At 40.4% G+C, this 24,344-nt stretch overlaps 1 protein-coding gene across 30 annotated transcripts in view; it reads left to right on the top strand.

Moving 5' to 3' along the window:
• The window catches only part of LTBP1 (latent transforming growth factor beta binding protein 1), a 445,837-nt gene that overhangs the window by 320,476 nt on the left and 101,017 nt on the right, over window positions 1–24,344 (top strand). For all 30 annotated transcript variants that reach the window (XM_074011979.1, XM_015433801.4, XM_065527196.2 and 27 more), the window contains 4 exons: window positions 360–482; window positions 4,573–4,692; window positions 16,235–16,357; window positions 23,533–23,655. In XM_074011979.1, the coding sequence (XP_073868080.1) occupies window positions 360–482; window positions 4,573–4,692; window positions 16,235–16,357; window positions 23,533–23,655 (489 nt within the window). The remainder of the gene's footprint in view (window positions 1–359; window positions 483–4,572; window positions 4,693–16,234; window positions 16,358–23,532; window positions 23,656–24,344) is intronic.

Below are 24,344 nucleotides of genomic sequence, written 5' to 3'. Positions count from 1 at the left end.
CAGATAACCTGAGGTCAGGAGTTTGAGACCAGCCTGACCAACATGCAGAAACCCTATCTCTACTAAAAATACAGAATTAGCCAGGTGTGGTGGCGAATGCCTCTAATCCCAGCTACTCAGGAGACTGATGCAGGAGAATCGCTTGAACCCGGGAGGTGGAGGTTGCAGTGAGCCGAGATCGCACCATTACACTCCAGCCTGGGCAACAAGAGCGAAACTCCATCTCAAAAAAAAAAAAAAGAAGAAAAAGAAAAGAAATCAGTTACTTCGTTATTATATTTGAGCTAAGCTGGGAGACGGGAGTGGTTTGAAATAATATTTGGAACACAAAACTCAATAATGCTCTCTGCTCCTCGTAGATGTTGACGAATGCCTGAGGCCGGACGTCTGTGGGGAGGGGCACTGTGTCAATACTGTGGGGGCCTTCCGGTGTGAATACTGCGACAGCGGGTACCGCATGACCCAGAGAGGCCGTTGTGAGGGTGAGTCAGCTGTGAGTGTTCAGCACGCATGACCGTGACGTGCAGGGTTGGTAGGTACCTTGCCTGGTTCTTGTTTCCTTCCACACTCCATGCTTGACACCAGTTTATCCAAGCTCTTTCTGCTTCCTGGATTCACAGGCTCTTTGCCTCCTCCTTTCGGTGGCTCTTTTGGGATTATTTTCCATCTTCATGCTCTCATTACTTTTCACCTCAGTATCTGCCTTTCTGGTATTTGGAGTGAAATCACCATAGAATGATTAATTGCATCATGTTTAGTACAAACCCAGACTTAATTACAGAGGCCGGACCATTCATCTGGGAACATGGTGCAGGTGTAACCAGTGTTGATTTTTTGTTTTTGACCTTTTCACCTACTCACATTCCTTTGTCTCCACTGCTTTCTTTTACATGTGTTCTGGGACTTTCTCACAGACTCCCTAAGAAGCATGGTCTGACCAACTTTGGTCAGATTCCAACTGTGCTAGATAAAATTTCCTCATTATTGACCATAGCAATGAGTTTTCTCTCATTATAAAAATGTTATAAAAAATGTTTATAGCGTGGCCACAATTCTTATCCTTTTCATATTTCTGTTCATGTTTGTGTCCAAGTTGCTCTGGTTCTTTTTGAAACCACTGTGGCGAGGCCAGGCACAGTGGCTCACGCCTGTAATCCCAGTGCTTTGGGGGGTCGAAGCGGGTAGATCACTTGAGGCCAGGAGTTTGAGACCAGCCTGGCCAACATGCTGAAACTCCCTCTCTCCTAAAAATACAAAAATTAGCCAGACGTGATGGCGCACGCCTGTAATCCCAGCTACTTGGGAGGCTGAGGCACAAGAATCACTTGAACCTAGGAGGCAGAGGTTGCAGTGAGCTGAGATCATGCCACTGCACTCCAGCCCAGGTGACAGAGCAAAACCTATCTCCAAAAAACAAAACAAAAAAAACACTATGGCACTTTTTTTTTTTTTTTTTTTTGCAATTATTTTCATGAAGAAATACACTGACCTTCTGCTAAAAACCTGCCATGGAAATACGAGGGTGAAGGAACATGGGGTCTCTGAGGGCGCGAGAGCATGGTGCTGGTTCCTTGGGGTTTCCTACCTGGCTGTCAGCAGAGCCTAATAGATTTGGGCTCTGTTAGCTGGGGCAGGATGGACTAGGTTGGCACAGCCAGCCCTCAGCTGTCCCCTGGCTTCTGCATGTTGGTTTTCTTCACTGCTCTAATGACCCAGGCCTGGAGGGAGAGCTAATTAGACATTTTTTGGCAGCCTACGCTTGCCTTTCCTGCTGGCGTCTTGCCTCCGCCCCTTGGGTTCTAATCTAGAGAGAAGTGGGAGTGTTTTATGTTGCTGGATCTCTGATCAGCTTGGATCAGAATGGAGCCTTGTACCCTCCCCAAGGGTCATGAGGCTACAGAACAAGCACAGGTGTAAAGTGTCTCCACTCTGCTCTTCCAGGGAACTCTCTGCTGTAGAGATGCAGTGTGGGATCAGCTCACCAAGCCCACGCTTAGTAACTTCCTGACCTGCAGCCATTGACTTTGCCCCTTCGAAACGTAGTACATCACCTGTAAAATGGGAACGATGGAGTTAACTTTCCGGGTTTTCATGAAAATAACTTCATGTTGCCGGAACTTGTATGATGCCTGTCACTTTGTTAGTTTTCAGGAAATTATAGTTTCTTTAAATCTCCCCCATCCCTGACTCCTTTTGTGTTTGTATAGATCTCAAGTACCTCTGTAGTTGCGGGGAGCGCTTTAAAAAAACAGGGTAAGTTTATTTGACAAGCATTTATGTGCAGAGCAGTATCCCCCAACCCCCAACAAAGAAGTCAAATACTGATTCTTTTTATTTATTTATTTATTTATTTATTTATTTATTTATTTTTTGAGACGGAGTCTCGCTCTGTCGCCCAAGCTGGAGTACAGTGGCACAGTCTCGGCTCACTGCAAGCTCTGCCTCCTGGGTTCATGCCATTCTCCTGCCTCAGCCTCCTGAGTAACTGGGACTACAGGTCCCCGCCACCACGCCCAGCTAATTTTTTTTTTTTTTTTTAAGTAGAGATGGGGTTTCACCGTGTTAGCCAGGATGGTCTCGATCTCCTGACCACCAGATCCACCCACCTTGGCCTCCCAAAGTGCTGAGATTACAGGCGTGAGCCACCGCACCCGGCCCAAATACTGATTCTTAAGTTCCACATACGTGTCAAGAATGGGAAGATAAGATACTTAAGTAATAGGATGGAAAGGAATAGAAAAGAAATTGGAAAATTATGTACTTAAATTGGAAGCTTGGAGAATATTCTGTAATATTCAATATATGAAAATTATTTAGCAGAAAGATGACTCGGGTTCCCTGAGTAAATAATATATGATTCTATCCCCATGAAAAGTCTTGAAAAGAGGAAGGAGCCAAGCAACGCGGCTGTTTTCAAATTTCATCATGGACTAGAACCAAACGTCCCCGGGCTTCTGGCTCACAGAAGATTTTCTCAGCTGTCACTAACAAAGTTGCTTTCAAATAGCACCAGTCTCCAAGGAGTCTGTTGTAGTTTACAGACATTATCTCATGCATCCTTACTTTATTCTGTTAAGGTATTACAAGGCAGGTAATTCCTAATTTATAGAAGAGAGGAAAAGCAGAGGTGAGAGCAGCTAGAAATTCAGGGACGTTATCTTGTATTGCTCAACATTGCACCTTATTTATTGGACCAGCCTGTCTCAATGACATTCTCTGATTTAGCAGTTGTAGTTCTATTCTTTGGAAATATCCCATCCAGAGGAGAATGTAATGCTATTTGGAAAATGAAACTGGCAAGCATCATCTTTTTGTAGAACAAGAAGTCCCAGAACATCTGACCTAAAAAAACCACTATGTGTCATTGGCCATTGGCAAGAATTTTTACTGATAGAAAAAAAATTACAACACTGACCTGGTGCTTATTTTGTTAATATCATCTTCAACTTTTTCACTTTAAGTATCTTTTCACATGTCTAACGATATGCAATGGGAGATAACTTTTAAGTATTTACTAGAATGTAGACATCAAATACCCATGGATATTTAGTGGACCCGTTATATATTTCTTTCTTTCTTTCTCTAGTTTGTGTCCTGAAAATCTGTTTATATTTTAAGTACGATTAAAGGTCATATATGCATTGTGTATTGGGATACTTAAACATTAAATCCACTCATATAAATTCAAGATCCACCTCAGAAAAAACACTTATTTCAAATGCAACTAGAAGCCATGGTGTTAACACCTATTTTAAACTGTTGAACTCTCTCCTATATCGTTTTCCTCATTTTGTTGTTTGACAATTCTTAAAAATGCCTCAAGCTGTCGTAGTAGTTATCTCTTGCACAGACTTAACCATATTTTAGGTGATTTTTTTTCTCCCCAAATTGGAAAGAATGATGATTAATAACTTCAGTTAGCTGTGAATATGAAAAGTAAGGTGTATTTTTACCAGAAAATATTACCATATGGTCATATCACCATGTTTTCTGGAAAGGCTTGGAAGTATGTGATGAGTTCACTCTCTCCTCGGGTTTTTTTTTTTTTTTTTCCCCCGACCTCCAAGGAATTCCTGTCATATGAAAGGTTTTAAATTATTCAAACCTAGGATGTTCTTGGGCCCATGAAGCCAAAGAGAGAATTTCCCTAGAGCATCCAATGTCTGCAGAGAGAACGTCTAGCTGGGTGGATACATGGCTTCCTCACACTCACCCCCCCATTCCTCGTATTTCTTTCTGGAAAGCTGTGCTATTACTTGAAAGGTTTCATGTCCAGAAATTGGCCCTAAAGGAGCTGCCAACTCCCAGAGTGGAGAGACCAGGTCCTGCTAGTTGAAGAATTGGGGCCAGGTTCTTCCTTGGAATGTATGCAAATATTTTAATCCAGATATGCTTGACCATGCATTATTGCCATGTATTTAAGTATACACCCAGTGTCTCACTTACCCAATTGTTGTTTTTCCCACTGAAATGTAGATATAACATGCTTTCCCTCCCTGCCTTCATCACAAAGTAAGATTTTGCTTTGGTATTCTGATAAAATGTTCACAACCTACCTTTTTGATTTTTCAGATATTGATGAATGTTTGAATCCAAGTACTTGTCCAGATGAGCAGTGTGTGAATTCTCTTGGATCTTACCAGTGTGTTCCCTGCACAGAAGGATTCCGAGGCTGGAACGGACAGTGCCTTGGTAGGTACTATAGTGTACTTGTCAAAGGTTTGTTTCTTCTGCATGGCCCATTTTCTGATAGAGTGGTGAAATGCCAATGGAGCCCTCTTTCAAAATGAAAAAAAATGAAATCTTATATCATTCTAAGAAAAGTTGCCAGTAACTTTTAACCATTGAGAAAATAAGAAAATGACTTAGCATGAAGGATGTAAGATTCTAGATGGGGCAAATAATTAGGATTGAAACAAACTGTTATTCCTAATGAGATAAATATCCAAAACCAAATAAGATAGTAAGGTCTATAGGAAAGAAGAGAGATGGAGAGCAAAACACTTAAAAAGAGAGAAGAAGCCTAAGAAGCATCTACCACAGACAAGTAGAATTAGGTAACACACGCACACAATTTTCAACAGAAGTAGCAAAGGTAGTGCTTTAGGCACTGAGGAAGATACAGTAATAAATTTGCTTTGATTCTAATTACCTGTGCTGTAGTTAGCTCTCCCCCTTAATGGTTTTCATTTGTGTCTACCATGCTGTCTTTTCCCCTAAAATCTGAACTCTTTTCCACTCCATACCATAACTCTGAATATGTGAGTTAAAATTTTCATTCATTCATTCCTTCTTTCCTTTTTCCCTCGAATGCTTAAGAACTGCTATAGGCTATGCACGGTGGCTCATGCCTGTAACCCCAGAACTTTGGAAGGCCGAGACACAAGGATCACTTGAGGCCAGGAGTTTGACACCAGCCTGGGCAGCATAGCAAGACCTCATCCCTACAAAATGTTAAAAAACTTACCTGGGCTTGGTGGTGTGTGCCTGTAATCTCAGCTACTTGGAGGCTGAGGTGGGAGGATCGCTTGAGTCCAGGAGTTCGAGGTTTCAGTGAGCTATGATTGTGCCACTGCTCTCCAGCCTGGAGGACAGTGAGACCCTGTGTCTGAAATATGAAACAAAAGGCAAAACCTACTGTATATCCCAAGAGTTGTACTAAGTTCTGGGATGTATTGAGAGGATGACCCCTTCCTTTTGGTACTTACTGTCTGGTGGGGGAGACTGACATGCACTCAAACATCTCATAGATAAATGCAAACTCACAGATGAGACAAGCACTAGAAAGGAGGGTTCTATGATGCTGTGAGAGCAAATGATAGAATGAGCTGCCCTTAGGAAAATTCTTGAGTTGAGGTTCAACTGGTGAGGGGGTGGAAGGGAGAACTTTTCAGGCACAGTAAACAGCATATGCCAGGGGTTCGTGGAAGAAGAAGAGAGCAGAAGGCCAGTGTAGCTGAAGGCCTGAGAACACAGGAAGATTTGCTGTAAGATGAGATGACAGACCACTGAATAATTTAAAGCCCTCTTAGTCCTGTTAAAACTGGCGGTCTTCATTCTCATAGCCCTGGGAAGACATTTAGGTGTTTTAATGGAGGTTGCAGAAGCACTGTCAGTTTTAAAGCTTTAGTCTCATCACCAAGCAGCATCAGCTCAGACTCTGTAGCTGGTACAGAGAGCTCCGTGTCCTGAGCCCCTAGGCCCAGCCCCAACCCAAGAGTCTCAGCTGATGGAGTTGTGAGATGTAGATCTTTGAAGAAAAGATTTTTATTCATTAGTTGTTTATTTGATAACCAATTGTTTATGTAACTGGTGCTGGCCAGAAAGTATTAATACGTAGGGTTTCAGTTTTCCCATTTGGCATAAATTTCATAGTTGCCTATCACGGTTCCATGTGTATTCTCATTTTCACATCCTGATAAATAATCCAGGAGCAGAGCCTGAAGTCTACCTTAAATAACTACAATTCATAATAGTAGTATAAACACAGCCCTGATTCATGAATTTATTAGTGGAATGTGACTGACCAATTTGGCAAGTGATTATTCTTCAATATAAATAATACTAAATGAATTATTGTACCTACATGTGCATATGTATATATATAAACTTTAGTGACAGAAGCACAGCACCTCATTTAAAACTAATTGTACTTTTGTCAACCAGATGAGTCGAATCATAAGCAGAAATATTAGATCACTGCATTTCTCAATTCAGGCAAAGTCCCACATTTAGCCCCCTGTTTTGTTTTTGCATTGCTGAGGTCATGTATTTCCTATTGTTAAATGGAGGCAGTGTCCTTTATCTTTCTGCTTTGGGTAAAATTTTAGGCTCTGCGTAATCTACAGATGAAGCTACTCCCCCAAGATTTAATTGCAGTTCCATCCATTGTTCATATTGGACTTGCAGCTCTTCTAAATTTCTCCTGAGGGCCTTTGCAGGTTATACTGAAATAGATTTTCCATCTTAATTTTTTATAGTAGTAGAGCTTTCAAGTGTTGAGAAGTTGACTGTGACAAAAAGCAGATATTGCAGCATGCCTTTCTACTTACATTGAGCCAATGGGTGGGTTGGAGTTTTCTGCTAAACCCTGACCATGTTCATGACTGCCCAGCCCTAGCTTTGTACTTCTGGTACTCTAACATACCTTTCAGAAGGCGCAGTCTTGTCTTAAGCCTAGTTCTGAGTTAAGCTCAACACTAACGTAACTTGATATATATTCATTCATTTAACAAATACGGAGTGTCTACCATGTGCCAGGTATTTTTCCAGAATCCTGGGAACTGAGAGTGACTAAAATAGGCTGGGCGCAGTGGCTCATGACTGTAATACCAGCACTTTTGGAGGCCGAGGCGGGGCAGATCATGAGGTCAAGAGATTGAGACCATCCTGGCCAACATGGTGAAACCTCCTCTCTACTAAAAGTACAAAAATTAGCTGGGCGTGGTAGCATGCACCTATAGTCCCAGCTACTCAAGAGGGTGAGGCAGGAGAATCGCTTGAACCTGGGAGGCAGAGGTTGCAGTGAGCTGAGATTGCGCCACTGCACTCCAGCATGGTGACAGAGCAAGACTCCATCTCAAAAAAATAAAAAAACAAAGAGTGAGTAAAAAAAAGTTTCTACCTTCATTTTAGTTATACTCTGGTGCTTACATTGTGCTTGCAAATAAACACAAGCAAGTACAATATATCAGATGTCAGATGTGGTGCATGACGTGAAGAAAAGTAGAGAAAAAGATTCAGAGTCTTTAGAGATCCCATGGTGGTCAGGATAGTCAAATACTAAGTTATTAACATGCTGTTCCTGGCTAGTCATTTGTTTTGTCTCTAACCGTTACCTGTGATTATATCCTCTTAGTTCCGATATTTTATTATATATTGGTGAAATTTTTGCCCCAATTTTTAATGACAATTCTCTGTGATAACATTAAAGACTCTTTAAAAATTTCTTGTAATCACACCATTTTGGTGAAAAATCCTACATTTGGCATTTGTTAGTTGCCATCTGTAGAGATGATATCTATCTCACAGGGGTGTTCTGTAAATCTTAGTATCTTTTTTTCTACAACTCTCCTCTCACTGAGTACATGTTTTTACATTGTTACAATCAAACATGTACAATGTTTTATATAACATTTCTTAAATTTGGCATTATGCTTATAGTTTTTTTCTAAACTCATCTATCTTCGTGTTGATTTGCCTCTCTTTCTATTGAATGATTTCATTAAGCATTGCTATTCAACCCCTATATTCTGCAGGGATTTTATACCAGTTAGACTTTCTGCTTCTTTCACAGACCAAATGATGAACTTGGTGAAACCATTAATGGCCTCTTTGTATTCATGCCATGTAAGCTGGATCTTACTGATTGATGCTTCTCTTGATTTATAAATTAGAGCAGAAATTGTTTTGGGCAGAAGTAGGCAAAATGTTAGCAGGTGTTGTCTGAGGGACTACATTTTTTCCCTAGTGTTTAGCTCAGGTCATACAATCCCTCATCCTCAATAGTTTATTATCCACTTCAAATATCTATCATTGCAGACTCTACCTAACACACATCATCCCTAATGCTTTTTGGCAACTCTTGTTGGCTCTTCTGTTAATGTAGCTTCTTTCAAGTTGTGGATTTCATTTTTCTCTTGAGAGTCACGTTCGTCATTCAGCACTGTATTCCTTGGACCTGACATTCAGCCTGGAGTTGCTGCCCACTCGATCCCCACCTTTAATGACTATTTCATCACTCTGGGTTCTGGCCAGTTCCAAATGGCTGTTTCAACCAGGTCCTTTCTTAAGGGAAGCCAGCCTGTCAGGTATTCAATTTACAGGTTCTTCTTGACTTGTGGAGAGCTGGCCTGTTTCAAACCCGATGAGAGCCATCCCCCAAGGAAACTCTCTAATATTTAATTATTTAAAGATACATTTGATATTGCTAATGTAGAGATCTTAGTTCCCTGAATTTAGACAGAGTTTGGGCTGCATGACCTCTCTGAAGCTTAGTTTTATTATCTGTAAAATGGGGTTGAAATACATACTTTTAAAGGTTTATTGCCAGAATGAAATAAGCAATATGAAGCACTTAGTAGGCATCTGACAGATACATGGTGACCCCATCCATGCTGTAACCCTTCTTCCCCCAACTATTACTCTCCTCTGTACTGCTCTCAAACATAAGAGGTGCAGTAATAACTGATACTTGGTAAAGTAAATTATCACATTCTTTTTTTTTTTTTTTTTTTTTTTTTTTTTTGAGATGGAGTCTTGTTGCCCAGGCTGGAGTGCAATGGCGTGATCTCGGCTCACTGCAACCTCTGCCTCCAGGGTTCAAGCGATTCTCCTGCCTCAACCTCCCAAGTAGCTGGGATTACAGGTGCCCGCCATCACGCTTCGCTAATTTTTGTATTTTTAGTAGAGATGGGGTTTCACCATGTTGGTCAGGCTAGCCTCGAACTCCTGACCTCAGGAGATCCACCCACCTCAGCCTCCCAAAGTGCTCGGATTACAGGCGTAAGCCACCATGCCCGGGTCACATTCTTCTATATAACTATATTCTCTTTGGCTTTTTGGAGCTCATGTTGTATAGTTTTTTAATTCTTCCTATGTCATTGGAGCATTCTCTTTTTTTTTTTTTTTTTTTGAGATGGAGTCTCCCTCTGTCACCCAGGCTGGAGTGCAATGGCATGATCTCGGCTCACTGCAACCTCCGCCTCCCGAGTTCAAGTGATTCTCCTGCCTCAGCCTCCTGAGTAGCTGGAATTACAGGCACGTGCCATCACGCCTAGCTAATTTTTGTATTTTTAGTGGAGACGGGATTTCACCATGTTGGTCAGGCTGTTCTTGAACTCCTGACCTCATGATCCACCCGCCTTGGCCTCCCAAAGTGCTGAGATTACAGGTGTGAGCCACCGCTCCTGGCCTTTTGGAGCATTCTCTTATGAATGTAAATAATTTTGTGGTTTCTGTTTGATATCTCCCATCCAAATACTAACTGGACCCACCCTGCCTAGCTTCCAAGGTCAGACTAGATTGGGCACGTTCAGGGTCGTATGTCTGTTGACTCCTTCCAACTTCTTAGTGTTCTTACTTAGCTGGAATATACTTCTTGGGAGCCATGATACTTCTCTGTAGGGTCATTAGTGATTCGTAACAAATGTTTAGGCATCTATAATAATGCTGCTCTTTCCATTCCTGTAGTTTATTGTCTCTGCTCACCTTCACAAGGCAGAATATGCCACCTATTGGATATATGCAGCTAGCCTTTTGGGGGTTTATTATTTGTAGTTCAGTTCGTGGTAGATCTTGTGACCTGGTAACACAAATTTCTAAGATTTTGCCAGTGTAATCTTTCTTTTTTAATCCCTGATTAAGTTGAGAATGACTTTCTGACTCCCATTTAAGCTCTCTGAATGTGGGTCTTGGTTATTTGAAGAATTTAGTATAATTCAATCTGCTTGGCAACTGATTAGCTACAGTCTTAACCAAGACCTGGCACAGAGAACTTGAAGAATAAACTTGGACAGAAAACATGGAGAACTCATTGTTCTAGAAGTTCTTTTCACACTAGGATTTATTTTCAGATTTGAAGATTTAGTGTTAACTTTCATGGCTTATATGAATATTCATAGACTAAGCTGAAATTGAAGACTTGATACAGCAGGTATTTGTTTTATAGAAGATTGCAACTGAGTACAGCATGTACCTTTTTCATAGTTTATGTGCAAACATTAGCCTTATCCCTAAATTATTATATGGTAAAGGATGCTTCTGATCAATCACTGAGCTATTTATTGAGCTGTTGTCTACATATCTATATGCCAGAGAAGATTGGCAATTATAAAAATAACAACAAAAAACAAACTTTTGAAACCAGGGAGCATGGTTTGTGGGAACATTAATTATTATAACAAAATCCTTCTCATTATATAGTTTATGAAGGTTTTGACATGATGGCATCATTTGATCCTCACGGTAGTCATCTCTGTAGTACAAGTGTGAAATTGGAAGTAAGCCCAAACAAGTGAATGGGCTTACTAAAGGTTATAGGTAATAAAGATCAGAACCAGGATGTGATCCTCGATCTGTTATCTCTAAATCCAGTGTTTTGTTCTGTACAATGTCTCATGTGCCCTTCGTGTACACATAAGAAAACTAAAGAACAAAACAATATAACAAAGACAATAAGGAAAATAAAAGAGCATAGAAAGGAGAAAGCCACATGGGCTGGAATCATCCCTTGCAAGCAGCAATAACAATGGCTCGGGGATTCTAGAGTTTGAGATGGCAAGTCTGCACCATACGTAGTGGCAGTTGAGTTCTGCTGAAAGATAAAATGTTCCTTTGGAAAGGTGAGGTAGGGAGCCAATAATATGGTGGGATTAGTGATTGAATTTTTCTGAGATCATCCTTGGCTCTTTATGTAGGATGTACACAGCATTCATTGGTTCTTCTCCAGTTCTGAAAAGCAGTGGTGATTCTTTGAGGATTATGTAACAAATGTTTGTCAGCAGCTCTGCTGCTACTACCACATATTTTAACTTCATCAAAATTGACAGAGGGGGTGTGAGATTCTGAGGATCTCCTGTACCTCCAGTGCAGTTGAGGTGGTTTCATCACACTGACTGGACCAACATCTGTCTCTCATTTTGCCGTGCTTGCTTTTCTGCCAAATATGTTCTCCCATCTTCTTTAGTATAAAAGATTATGTGTGAAGAATAGTTGAGGAATCGCTGGAGTAATGGACACATTTGGGGTGGGGGTAATCCTGTGTTTTCATGTAGCTATAGTGCTAGAATAAGATGCTTTATCCCTATCTCAAGTGGTTCTCACTCTCTGAAGCCTGTATTGGTGATTAAGGAACAAACTTGAGTTTGGATAGCCTTAGAGAAATAATTGGCTATGTTGACATACTCATCTCTTTGAAAGTACAGAAAGTAATACAGGTAAATTATTGCTCTGGGACAAATTCTAGCCAACCCCAAGCAGCTGCTACATGAAATGTAAGTGAGCACAGGCTGGGGAGAACATGACTGGGTAACATCTGAATACCCTCTGTACATGGTGGGTTATGCCCACCAGGGAGGGGCTTGAGACAGTCTGGTATGTTCCCAGGATATTAGGAAGGTAAATTTTTTAAAGTTTCTTCACCTAGATGAATTACACCCCAAGGCAATGAGACGATGAGCCAGGTGGGATTACTGGCCAGCTGGGAGTCATCTCTGTGAAATTGTGGAGAATTGACAGTTACCAGAGGATGCGGAGAGAGTAATGTTATCATTTCCCCCCAAAAGAAAAGAAGCTGGAGGCTGGGCCCGGTGGCTCACACCTGTAATCCCAGCACTTTGGGAGGCCGAGGTGGGCGGATCACAAGGTCAAGAGATCAAGACCATCCAGCTAACACGGTGAAACCTCCTCTCTAGTAAAAATACAAAAAATTAGCCGGGTGTGGTAGTGGGCACCTGTAGTCGCAGCTACTCAGGAGGCTGAAGCAGGAGAATGGCGTGAACACGGGAGGTGGAGCTTGCAGCGAGCCGAGATGGTGCCACTGCACTCCAGCCTGGGTGACACAGCGAGACTCCATCTCAAAAAAAAAAAAAAAGATTTTGGGTGTGGAGATAGGGGCTTGCTGTAGTGGCCAGACTGGTCTCAAACTCTTGTCCTCAAGCAGTCCTCCCATCTCAGCCTCCTGAGTTTCTAGGATTACAGGCAAGAGCCACCACACCTGGCTAGAACCAATTTTTCTATCAACACCGGTTTTTATGATGTTTCCTAACAGATAAAGCACAAAGGCCTATTGAACTCATATATATGCGCTGGAAGAATTTGGGTAATATGAATATTCTGTAAGACCGTATCTTAGAGTAAGACAAATTTTGAGCTCCACCATGAAAACCAGAGGCATAGTCACCTCCCTCTGCTGCCGGGATAGGACAACCATGGGGTGGGTGGCGGGATGGGTAAGGACCACTCGCTTCCTTCATAACCTGTTTTGTGTTGCTGTAACAGAACACCTTGAGACTAGGTCACTTATGAAGAAGAGAGGTTTATTTATTTAGCCCATGGTTCTGGAGACTGGCAAATTCAAGATCGGTTGGCCACTTCTGGTGAGGGCCTTATACTGCGTCTTCATATGCTCGAAAACTGGGAGGTGAAGCAAGCGCATGCAAAGAGAGCAAAACACAGAGGCAACCTCACTTTATAACAATCCACTCTCTTGGGAACGATTTCATTCCCACGAGAACTAACCCGGTCTTGAGAGAAAGACATTCATCTATCTTAATGAACTAATCACCCCTTAAAAGCACCACTTCCCTATGCCGCCACCTTGACAACCAAGCCTCAACATGAGTTTTAGCAGCGACAAACCCTTTTCAAAGCATAGCACTTCTTATGGCATTGATGGGAGATCTTCCAAGGGTTGGAGGCTAGAACGGTGGGGGCCAAGCCTTCTGCTGTCATTACACCCAGGGCCCCACAAGTTTGTGTCCTTGACTAAACTGAAGAACACTGAAAGCCATTGAAGGTTTTTAAAGTAGAGGAGCCAACACCATTTATCAGATTTGTATTTTAGAAAAAGGTTTATTCTGTCTGCAAGCTGAATAATGGATGAGAGAAGCCAAGTCTTAGAAAAACAAATGAAAAGACTATGGCAGTAACTCAGGTGAGAAAGAATGAAAGTAGGTGATTGGAGAGAGATTTGAAAGGCAGATTGGTATTCCTGGGCAATAAACAATGAGAGGAAAGAGGGAGAGCAAAAGTAAGGACTCTAGAAGGTATAACTCCCAGGTTTCTGACTTGGGCATTTGAGTAGATAACGGTACTAGATATTGGTATGGAAAATAACATAAAGAAAAGACAGGGGAGGGGTCAGTTTGGGCCATAAAGACTCAGAGGTACCTGGAGGACATCAAGGTGATGTCCAGTACACTGACCAGCTGGATGCATGGTTCTGCAGTTTAGGAGAGAAATCTGGGCTAACGACACAATGCTGAATTAATTTTACACCATTTGCGTCCTCCAAGTGGTTTTATGTGTGGCTGCTCTCTGGAGACCTTCCTTCTTTGTAGAGATTCTTCAGTGATATTTTACTGTCTTGCTGTTTTTTCAGGAGCATAGTTTCATTAAGGTCATGTACTTTCCATTCAAACTGTTCTATCTACGGTGATTGGCTTGACAGAATTCTGGTTCCATGCAATTATGTCTATAATAAGTAAAAGAAAGAATAAACACATCAGGCTACCCTAGATATTTCAAGGCATTCTGCTTCATCATTAATCATGAGTAGCCTAGAAAAATAGAAGTTTTGTAAGTGTCTCCTAAATGGTAATCTGCACTGTCTGTTGATTTACTTCACCTAGAGAAAGTATGGTCTTAGAAATTGATTTTGCTGTTACATTCTACAGCCTTATAAATCACTTTCCCTGGTGCATGAATAATTAAAGAGAGCAATCCATACATTTCTGAACTTGCTAACATTTTTGAAACAAAACCAGATACTAAACATGACATTTTCCTGTTGCTGTCTGGAATCGCTATGCCTGGTGTCTAGGCTCATTCCCATTATTTACTTTGGCTCCAATGCTTGGCTGCTTCTTTCAAGTTGTTTGCCTTCAGTGTTTACAGAAGTGGATTCCCACAACCAAGGAAAGGGTGGTTAATGAGTCAGTCTGGAAGTGCTATTTTTGTTGTCGTGGACTAGAGTCAGTTCACCATAATTAGTGATATTTTGTGAAAGCAGCACAGAGCACCTAGGCGGTGCCATTTCCTTGGCTCTTCTCAATATGCGCAGGGAACACACCCAGGTGCACACTCACAGATATGTTTGCCATGTTTTAGTACAACTCCATTTCTGCATTCCATTGTAAGAAAGAATCCAGTCTTAATGCAACGCAAATGCATGCAATCTAGACTCTGGATTGCTGAAGATTAGGTTTGTATTGTCAGTGTGCTTGTTGTGACTGCCTTAAGAGGGTAGAAAACTTTACTGCTTTCGTGGTGTAGTAAGCATTGAAAAGTGAAACGGATGCTGTCACGTGTCTTTTCCTCCTCGTTTGCCTGCCTTATGTTTAAGATGCTTTGATTATGTTATAGACCCCTATAAGATTAAGCCTAAATTGTGACGTTGTATGTATAGTTTTAGCATTTTGTGATTTAAGTTCTTCCTCTTTAAGTTTTTGCTTGTTGATACCTCCCTAGTGTCTGTCACTGTGGCATACAGTGGACCTACCCAGGCCCATTCAAATGGAGCACAGAACTTACATATTTATTTTTGAAAAATAGTTATATATAGTAGGAACTTAATATTTTTTAATGAAATAAATTTTAGATGATTTTCAATATAAATGCTGTGTTAGCAAATAATAAAAACAAACCCCAACTCATGCATTCTCTCTTTCTTTAACTGTTTCTATCACTAGATTTAACTTTGCCTGTGACAGAAACTTACAGTCAGGTTAAAAGGATAGGCTTGGGTTCAAATCTTAGAATCACCCTTTTCTATGTGGTCTTGGGCTGTTACTGAACTTCTCTAAGCTTCAGTTCCTTCCTCCATAAAATGGTTGGCCCATACGGATTTTGTTCGAGTTAAATGAGATGGTGTATGTAAAGCTTTTAATGCCCACATGTAGCAAGTGCTTGATAAAGATTAGGTGCTATTATTATCTACCTCTTCAGCCTGTACCCTACCTTCAGACTGCCCAGTAGGCTTGTATTTGTCCCTTAGCTTACTTGGTTTTTATCATATGAATTCACTGCCATTTTAGAGCTTTTTATTAGACTCTTTTTTACCTTTCTGTTAAAACTTCCCTGTGATTTCTCTGGGTCATGAGTCATATCTTTTGCTTTTGTGAACTCTCCCATCCTACTGAATTCATCAGTTTCCAAAATAGACCTCAACCCGTCTTTGGTTCTTTGGAAAATTCTTTCGTGTAGAGACGTTATGCTAAATCTCCCCTCTCTTCCTTCCTCCCCCCTACAACAAGCCATCTTTACTTCTTGAATTTACTCATAGAGCATATTTGGTTCCGAGTTACTTTCAGAAGGTAAGTTAAAGTATAGAACCGTCATCCATTTAGCTCACAACAAGCTGCTTTTTCTCCTGTGGGCTAATTTGAAAGTTTATCTTTAAGAATCTGCCTGGTCTTCTGAAGGTCTACTGTTTCCATTTCTAACCAAATCTAACTTTATCCATGTTTTCTTTTTCTTCTTTTTTTGTTCTTTCCATTACGCAACATTCTTCAAGATGTGGACGAGTGCCTGGAACCAAACGTCTGCACAAATGGTGATTGTTCCAACCTTGAAGGCTCCTACATGTGTTCATGCCACAAAGGCTATACCCGGACTCCGGACCACAAGCACTGTAAAGGTAAATACTGCCATCAAGTTTCCCATTTTTATTTAAACTTCATTTAAAGATAGATTAGCGCAATTAGCCTTAGAAAAAGGAACCCTGCTACCTGTGTTTATTTTGACCGAGCGACTCAGAGCACATATTGGTTGGCTTGGCTGAAAGTGGCTCCTGGCTGTGGTTAAATACAGAGCATATCTATTTACATGAAGGGAAACGATGTATTTTTGCTGAGTGTCTGTAAGCCACAGATCTGTTCATCTAAATTTTTTTTCTCACCATAAAAGCAATACACACAGTTGCACAACTCTGTGAATATATTAAAAACCGTTGAATTGTACATTTTAAATAGAATTGTATAGCATGTGAATTATTTCTGAATAAAGTTGATATTAAAGAAACCAGTATACACTCATTTTAGAAAATTTAGCAGATACAGAGAGAGAAGAAGTAAGAATCTCACATAATCTCATTAATGAATATTCATATTTCATGGATATTGTAAAAAAAAGATGTTCTGTGTAGAATTTTATATCTTGCTTTTTACCACTTAATAGTATATCTCCCATAAGCATTTTACATTCCATTCATAACTTTTTTTCAAATGTTATTTTTAGAGGCTGTACAATATTCTAGTATATTGCCATATCACAATTTTCAACTTCTTATTAGTGAGCAAAACTGGTACAGGTCTCTCTCTCTCTTTTTTTTTTTGAGCTGAAGTCTCACTCTGTTGCCCAGGCTGGAGTGCAGTGGTACGATCTCGGCTCACTGCAACCTCCACCTCCCAAGTTCAAGTGATTCTCCTGCCTCAGCCTCCCGAGTAGCTGGGATTACAGGCACCCACTACCACGCCTGACTAATTTTTGTTTGTTTGTTTGTTTCTTTGTTTTTGGTGTTTTTTTGAGACGCAGTCTTGCTCTCCCTGCCAGGCTGGAGTGCTGTGGCGCTATCTCGACTCACTGCAATCTCTGCCTCCTGAGTTCTAGCGATTCTCCTGCCTCAGCCTCCTGAGTAGCTGGGATTACAGGTGCCTCCCACCATGCTCAGCTAATTTTTGTGTTTTTAGTAGAGATGGGATTTCACCATGTTAGGTAGGCTGGTCTTGAATACCTGACCTTGGGTGATCTGCCCACCTCGGCCTCCCAAATTGCTGAGATTACAGGCGTGAGCCACTGCACCCGGCCAGGTCTCTTTTAAAAATAAACTTTTGTCTGAACTTTAGAATTATTTCCTTATTCATAAAAGTGGAGTTATTGGGTAAAATGTTCTTTTTTTTTTTTTTTTTATACAGAGTCTCACTCTGTCACCCAGGCTAGAGTGCAGTGGTGCAATCTCGGCTCACTGCAGCCTCCACCTCCCAGGTTCAAGCGATTCTCCTGCCTCAGCCTCCCGAGTAGCTGGGACTACAGGCTCCCGCCATCATGCCTGGCTAATTTTTGTATTTTTAGTAGAGACAAGGTTTCACCATATTGTCCATGCTGGTCTCGAACTCCTGACCTTGTGATCTGCCTGCGTCAGCCTCCCAAAGTGCTGGGATTACAGGCGTGAGCCACCACGCCCAGCAAAAATGTTCTGAATTTTTTTACTATTTGGTTTTGGTTTTGTTTTTTTAATTGGCATATAATAATTGTCCATATTGTACATATTTATAGGGTACAGAGTGATATTTTGATACATATATTGTATCATGGTCTTTTTACTGTTTTTACAGGAGAACATTCTCATTTCAAATATATATTTATTTTAATTCTAAAAAGGTTTAATATTTGTTTTATATGCTCATTCCCTTTAGCAATTCTCTAAACACTTCTAATTTTTAAACATTTATTTTATATACTTATTTAACATTTATATTTCTTTTTAAAATTTCCATTAATATCATTTCTCATTTGTCAGGCTTTTTATTTTTTGAATCAATGTATATGAATTCTTTTTATATGTAATACATATATAAATGTATGTACACATGGCCGGGCATAGCACTTTGGGAGGCCCAAGGCAGGTGGATCACCTGAAGTCAGGAGTTCGAGACCAGCTTGGCCAACATGGCGAAACCCTGTCTCTACTAAAAATACAAAAATTAGCCGGGCTTGGTGGCATGCGCCTGTAATCCCACCTACTCAGGAGATTGAGGCACAAGAATCACATGAACCCAAGAGGCAGAGGTTGCAGTGAGCTGAGATCATGCCACTGCACTCCATCCTGAGTGACAGAGCAAGATTCAAAATAGAGTCTCAATGATAATAATAATAATAATAAATGTATGTACATTACATATACATTTTTGGTGGTACATTTCTCTAAGTCTTCCCTAGTTTTTCTTTTTAAGATTTTAAAAAATTTTTTTCTTATGGTCAAATCTGTGGATTTTTTTCTTTTCTGCTTACTTTTACATCTAAAAGTGTGTTCTAGCAAAGGGCAAAAGAGAAAATAAGTAAAAATGTTCTTCTTAAGTGTCTTGATGTAAGTGAAGGATCTAGGGTGATAATTAATTTCTCACTATGGTAGGCACCCTGGTATCCTGTAAGAATTGGGGCCTCTTCCGCTGGCAGTAGGGAACGTGCAGGCATCTGAATTTGATGCCTTGCTCCCATAATATAGCAGAGCAACGGTGGATCTTGGCCACTCCTAGTGGAACATCTAACGTAGGCACACCTCCATTGCTCCTGGTCCCTTCCCTTTTGGCTCACATTCACAGTTTCCTACTGACTTCTTAAGCCAGGCATCTCCTCAGACCAAATTAAATACGAGAAGCATCTGAAAGGTATTATTTCTTCCCCCATACACTGGATCAGTGGTGGATGAGGATCTCAAGCCTTAGGATTCATGGTTCTCTTTGATTGCTATATCTAGTGTATTTTCATATCCTGCCATTTTATCTTCTTTCATCCTAATCTGCCTAATTTTTTTCATCTGCTTGTTGATAAAAACTCTTGTAATCTGTCCTCCTCCTTCATATTCCAAACTTAGTTGCCACAGTCGCATTCTCTGACCGATCCAAATCAATGTCACAACTGCCCTGTGAAGATTCTGTGCTGATTTGGACCCAAGTACTTGTTCAAGATTATCCTGCCTTTCATATTCATCTTCTTCTTCACTGCTTACCTGATGTGGCTCTTCCAGTGGTTCATGGTATGACCTTGGGAGAATAATCTCAGGTTTCCAGACATTGTGTCATCCCTAAAATTAGAGAATCGGACTCTCTAATGGGATGCTCAAAGTAGGCACATGTTGAATGAATGACTCATTACCACTGTCTTGCTCTCGGCCATTGCCACCCCAGCTGAGCCTGGGAAAGATTGGTTGGGGAGACAGGACAACTAATGGCTATCTAATATCCAGGATTATATTATATATTAAAGTCTAGTATTTAGGTTTTTTTTAAGGCAGTATATCAGATCCTAGTCCTGATGCATAGAAGCTGTGTGAGCTTGGATAAGTTATGGCATCTTACTTCACTAAGCCTTACTTTTCTCATCTACAAATAAAAGGGAACAATAATGGTACCTGGTAAGAGTTGATATGAGGATTGCATGAAGTAATACAGGGACAGAGATCACGCAGAGAGAATTAATTAATGCAGGGGCAGAGCATGACATGGTGGTGGTGGTGTTTGCTAAATTAGAGGCATAAACAAAGTTTTGTTAAAGCCAAAGAGTGTGTGGCTAACTCTGCTTGTGTGCTTCTGGGAAAGCTTCACAAAGGTATTGCTATTTGAACTTGGTCTTGAAGTATTGAATACAAAGGGGAGTAAAACTTGGCAGACAGAGGAAACAGCACATGCCAAAGCTTAGAGGTGAGAAAGGGCTATTACTTCCACTTAGCATTTAACCTTGCCCTCTACTCCCATTACAGTCTGGAATGCATTAACTCATTCTTCCCACTTGATCTCTGTCCCTGTATTATTTCATGCAATCCTCATATCAGCTCTAGGAGGAAGCATTATTGTTCCCCCCGCTCCTTTTTTTTTTCTTTTTTTTTTTTTTAGCAGATGAGAAAGCTCACACAGCTTCTACATGTCAGAGCTAGGATCTGATATACTGCCTTATTTATTGAGATGGAGTCTCACTGTGTCGCCCAGGCTGGAATGTAATGGCGCAATCTCAGCTCACTGTAACCTCTGCCTCCCGGGTTCAAGCGATTCTCCTGCTTCAGCCTCCCGGGTTGCTGGGACTACAGGCACGTGCCACCACACCTGGCTAATTTTTGTATTTTTAGTAGAGATGGGGTTTCACCATGTTAGCCAGGATGGTCTCCTGACCTTGTGATCCGCCCACTTCAGCCTCCCAAAGTGCTGGGATTATAAGCATGAGCCACCATGCCCAGCCTTGTCACTAAACTTGAGACTTTATTTGGATTTCATAAGTTTTTCCAATCACGTCCTCTTTCTGTTCCAGGATCCAGTCCAGGATACTACATTGCATTTACTTGTCTTGTCTCCCTAATGAATCTTTCCCTAGTTTTCGTGATCTTATCTGTCTTAAAGAGTATAGGCCAGAATCCTGTAGCTTTTCCCCACTCTGGATCCGTCTGATGTTTTTCTCATGATTAAACTGGGGTCATGGGTTTTTGGGAAGAAGAACACAGAGTTGAAAGGCTCTGGTCATCACATAATGTCAGGTGTACATTCACATGTCAGGGGTGTGTGATATTCTTGGCACAAAAGAAAGAAGACATTTGTCTGGCATGCGTATTTTATTAGAAAGCTTTCTTTTGGCTCAGAAATGTTATCCCTCATTAGAAAATAAAAATATTTTTATCCCTAGCATTAATCTATCTTTGTTCCCTTTGGTCATTTTAAAGACCCAAAGATCACCTTGTTCAAGATCACTGTGTTGCCTCAAGTTATTCCAAGTGTATGTGTCATTACTTGTCATGAATTACTCCTGACATTCTTAGCAACATAAATGAGTCAGTTATGTAAGATGTCTGGCATACCCTGACAGTCCTTGGAATGGAGGGTCTCTCTCTCTGCTGCAGACATCTTCACATGGGACTGCGTAATTTGTTGTCTTCTATGAGAAAGTCAAAAAGAGTCCAAAGCACTAAAAATGTTGTCAGATGTTATATGAGAGATCCAGCCAGCTACAAGAGCTATTGTTGGTCTTCAGTTCGTGAACTGACATCCCAAGTATTTTATAGAATGTGCTAAAAGAAAATAGTGATGTAGGCTGATCTTCGCTGGCAACCATTCCTACAGCTAAGCGACTTAGAGTGTCTGAAAGGTATAAAATAATCTTTAAAATGAAAGTTACCTTGTTTAATTTCTCTATGGACAATATTGGCAATATTGGCAGCCAGGAATTATTTATAAGTAAAAGAGACCAATAACACAATTGGTAAAACAAAAGTTTTTAATCAACTAAAGTAATTGCTATGAAATATTAAAGAAAATAAGAAATTTTTGAACTCCGATTACATTAATACTTTGTGTGAGCCCTATTTTAGGAAACTGTTTCAATATTTCAATAGCAATTTCAACGATTTCAGGAAGGGATAACCTGATACCTTGCTTATATCTGGATAAATTTAAAAAGTTAATGCCCCATTAGAGGTTAAGAAATGAAACTTTGCGGCCAGGCGTGATAGCTAATGCCTGTAATCCCAACACTTTGGGAGACTGAGGCAGGCAGATCACGAGGTCAAGAGATCGAGACCATCCTGGCCAACATGGCAAAACCCTGTCTCCACTAAAAATACAAAAATTAGCTGGGCGCAGTGACTCACGCCTGTAATCCCATCACTTTGGGAGAATGAGGCAGGTGAATCATGAGGTCCAGAGATCAAGACCATCCTGGTCAACAATGGTGAAACTCCCTCTCTACTAAAAATACAAAAATGAGCTGGGCAGGAGGCTGAGGCAGGAGAATCGCTTGAACCCGGGAGGCAGAGGTTGCAGTGAGCCGAGATAGCGCCACTGCACTCACTCCAGCTTGGTGACAGAGTGAGACTCCATCTCAAAAAAAAAAAAAAAAAAGAAATAAAACTTTGCTTAGGGTAAACACGTAATTGTCAATAATACTTGAGTGAAAGGCCTATATAGTTAATTGAGTTTTCCTGACAAACACTTTTAGATGCATTTTAAATAAGAAAATTTGAAGAAAACAACAGTCATACGTTGATCTATAGGACATGATTTTTTTAAAATCTCCCTTTTTTTTATTACTCTATTACTTCTTTTAGGTTAGAGCTCCTTTCTCCCACTGTGAGTACAGGGCTTATGTGTTTTATATCTGTTCCCTTCGGTAATCTTCACAACAAACCTGTCATGTAGGTGATGAAGATTGGTTGTACCTACCATGTTTTAATAATCATAGACTCTTACAAGTTGGCTAGCTGTTCAGCAAAACATTCTGAGGTTGTATTTGCACTGACAAGACAAGACAAGACAAGACAGCATTATCTGCTTAGGTCAGACCAATATGATGGCCAAACAAAAACATCTGGAAAACTCTACTCTTACCAGACGTGTTCAAATTATGGATGAAGCCAGTCCTTTACTTCGGTTGTATAACTTTGCATACATGACATTTTCTAGGACACTTATTAAGAATTATATTCTTTCTCAGTTAGTGGTTTTATCTTCAGTCAAAGCATGTTTAAAAATCCTCACTTATCACTTTCTCCTTTGGTATTCAGCAGTCATCATAATACTACCATTTCTCTTGGCTTTCCTTGTTACTTTGAAAATGAGCCAGAGTTCTGTATACAACCATTTGGCCTTACAGTTCAACTTCTAGATAAAGTAGAATTATCTGTTTCCTTCCGTAACTGCTTATGTTTTTGGTTTTGTTTTTCAAATTCCTAGTAGAGTTCTACTTCTGACTTCTTTCATGAAACTAAACAGGTCTACAAATTGTCTAAGCGCCATTATATTGTATCAGGTTCTGCCTTCTGTTTGCAACTTTAAAATATTTCATGTTGTATTCCAAGACACTGACGGAGAGGAGTATGATTATTATAAGTAGTTTACTGATTTATTGTCTATTTGTAGTTACTTCTATTCTATAGTTCAGTATACTGAGGTTGATACAACAGCATAGGTGGAGTGATACATACTAAAGTGTGTAGTGCCAGACATAAGTACTACTATTATTTTTGTAACACTAACCCCAGAATGCATTGCAGGGAGCACTGCATTCTCCTGGGTAGTCCCTTTTTCAGAAAAATTGCCATTGTTGTGTTTGCAGATATTGATGAATGTCAGCAAGGGAATCTATGCGTAAACGGGCAGTGCAAAAATACCGAGGGCTCCTTCAGGTGCACCTGTGGGCAGGGGTACCAGCTGTCGGCAGCTAAAGACCAGTGTGAAGGTAAGAGTGTAGTAACATGAACTACTGAAACTTCAGCTTAAAGCACCTGATCTGAAAAAATGTACCCTCAATCAAATGAGTGTACCTTTTAAAAATTACCTAGATAATTGCATCGTAGTGCCAGAAAGCCAGGGACTTAAACATAAATTAGGAAAGTCAATAAAACAAGATGGAAGACAATTAAATTTGAAAACCTATGGCATTAGCTATCAATGGCTAGGCATTAGTATTAGGAAGAAAAATTATTGCTCTCTGTGTAATTCTTTACTACAGAAGGCAATTTCCATTTAAACATGTAAATTAATTTAAAGGTTTTATATGCTTGGATTTCAGCAATTAGAAAGTCGTTATTTCTGGCTGCTTTATGCTGTGGAATGTTAATAACCTTAATTTTTTGTATTTAGTGTTGAAAAATTTTTGCCTTTTAAAAAAATCGCTAAAGAAGACTTCTCAGTGAAACTGTAATAATGTCCCCCTTAGAGATAAAGTTTGCAAAATATGTTCTCTTCCTATAGGTGATAGTGAGGATTCTGGATTTGCTGGAGTTGACCTTAGACTTTTTAAAGAAACATTTCATTGAATTTCACACAGAAATACTTCACTTCCCAATTAGTATGTGCTTCCTGAACTTGAAGATATTATGATCCCACCTGTGTCAACCACAAGTGTCCAGACTTCTTGAGAGGAAA

The sequence above is a fragment of the Macaca fascicularis genome, chromosome 13 (genome assembly GCF_037993035.2).
Source record: "Macaca fascicularis isolate 582-1 chromosome 13, T2T-MFA8v1.1".
Taxonomy (NCBI): domain Eukaryota; kingdom Metazoa; phylum Chordata; class Mammalia; order Primates; family Cercopithecidae; genus Macaca; species Macaca fascicularis.
Note: the sequence above shows the minus strand (reverse complement) of the source record. Positions and strands in the feature narration are given on the sequence as shown.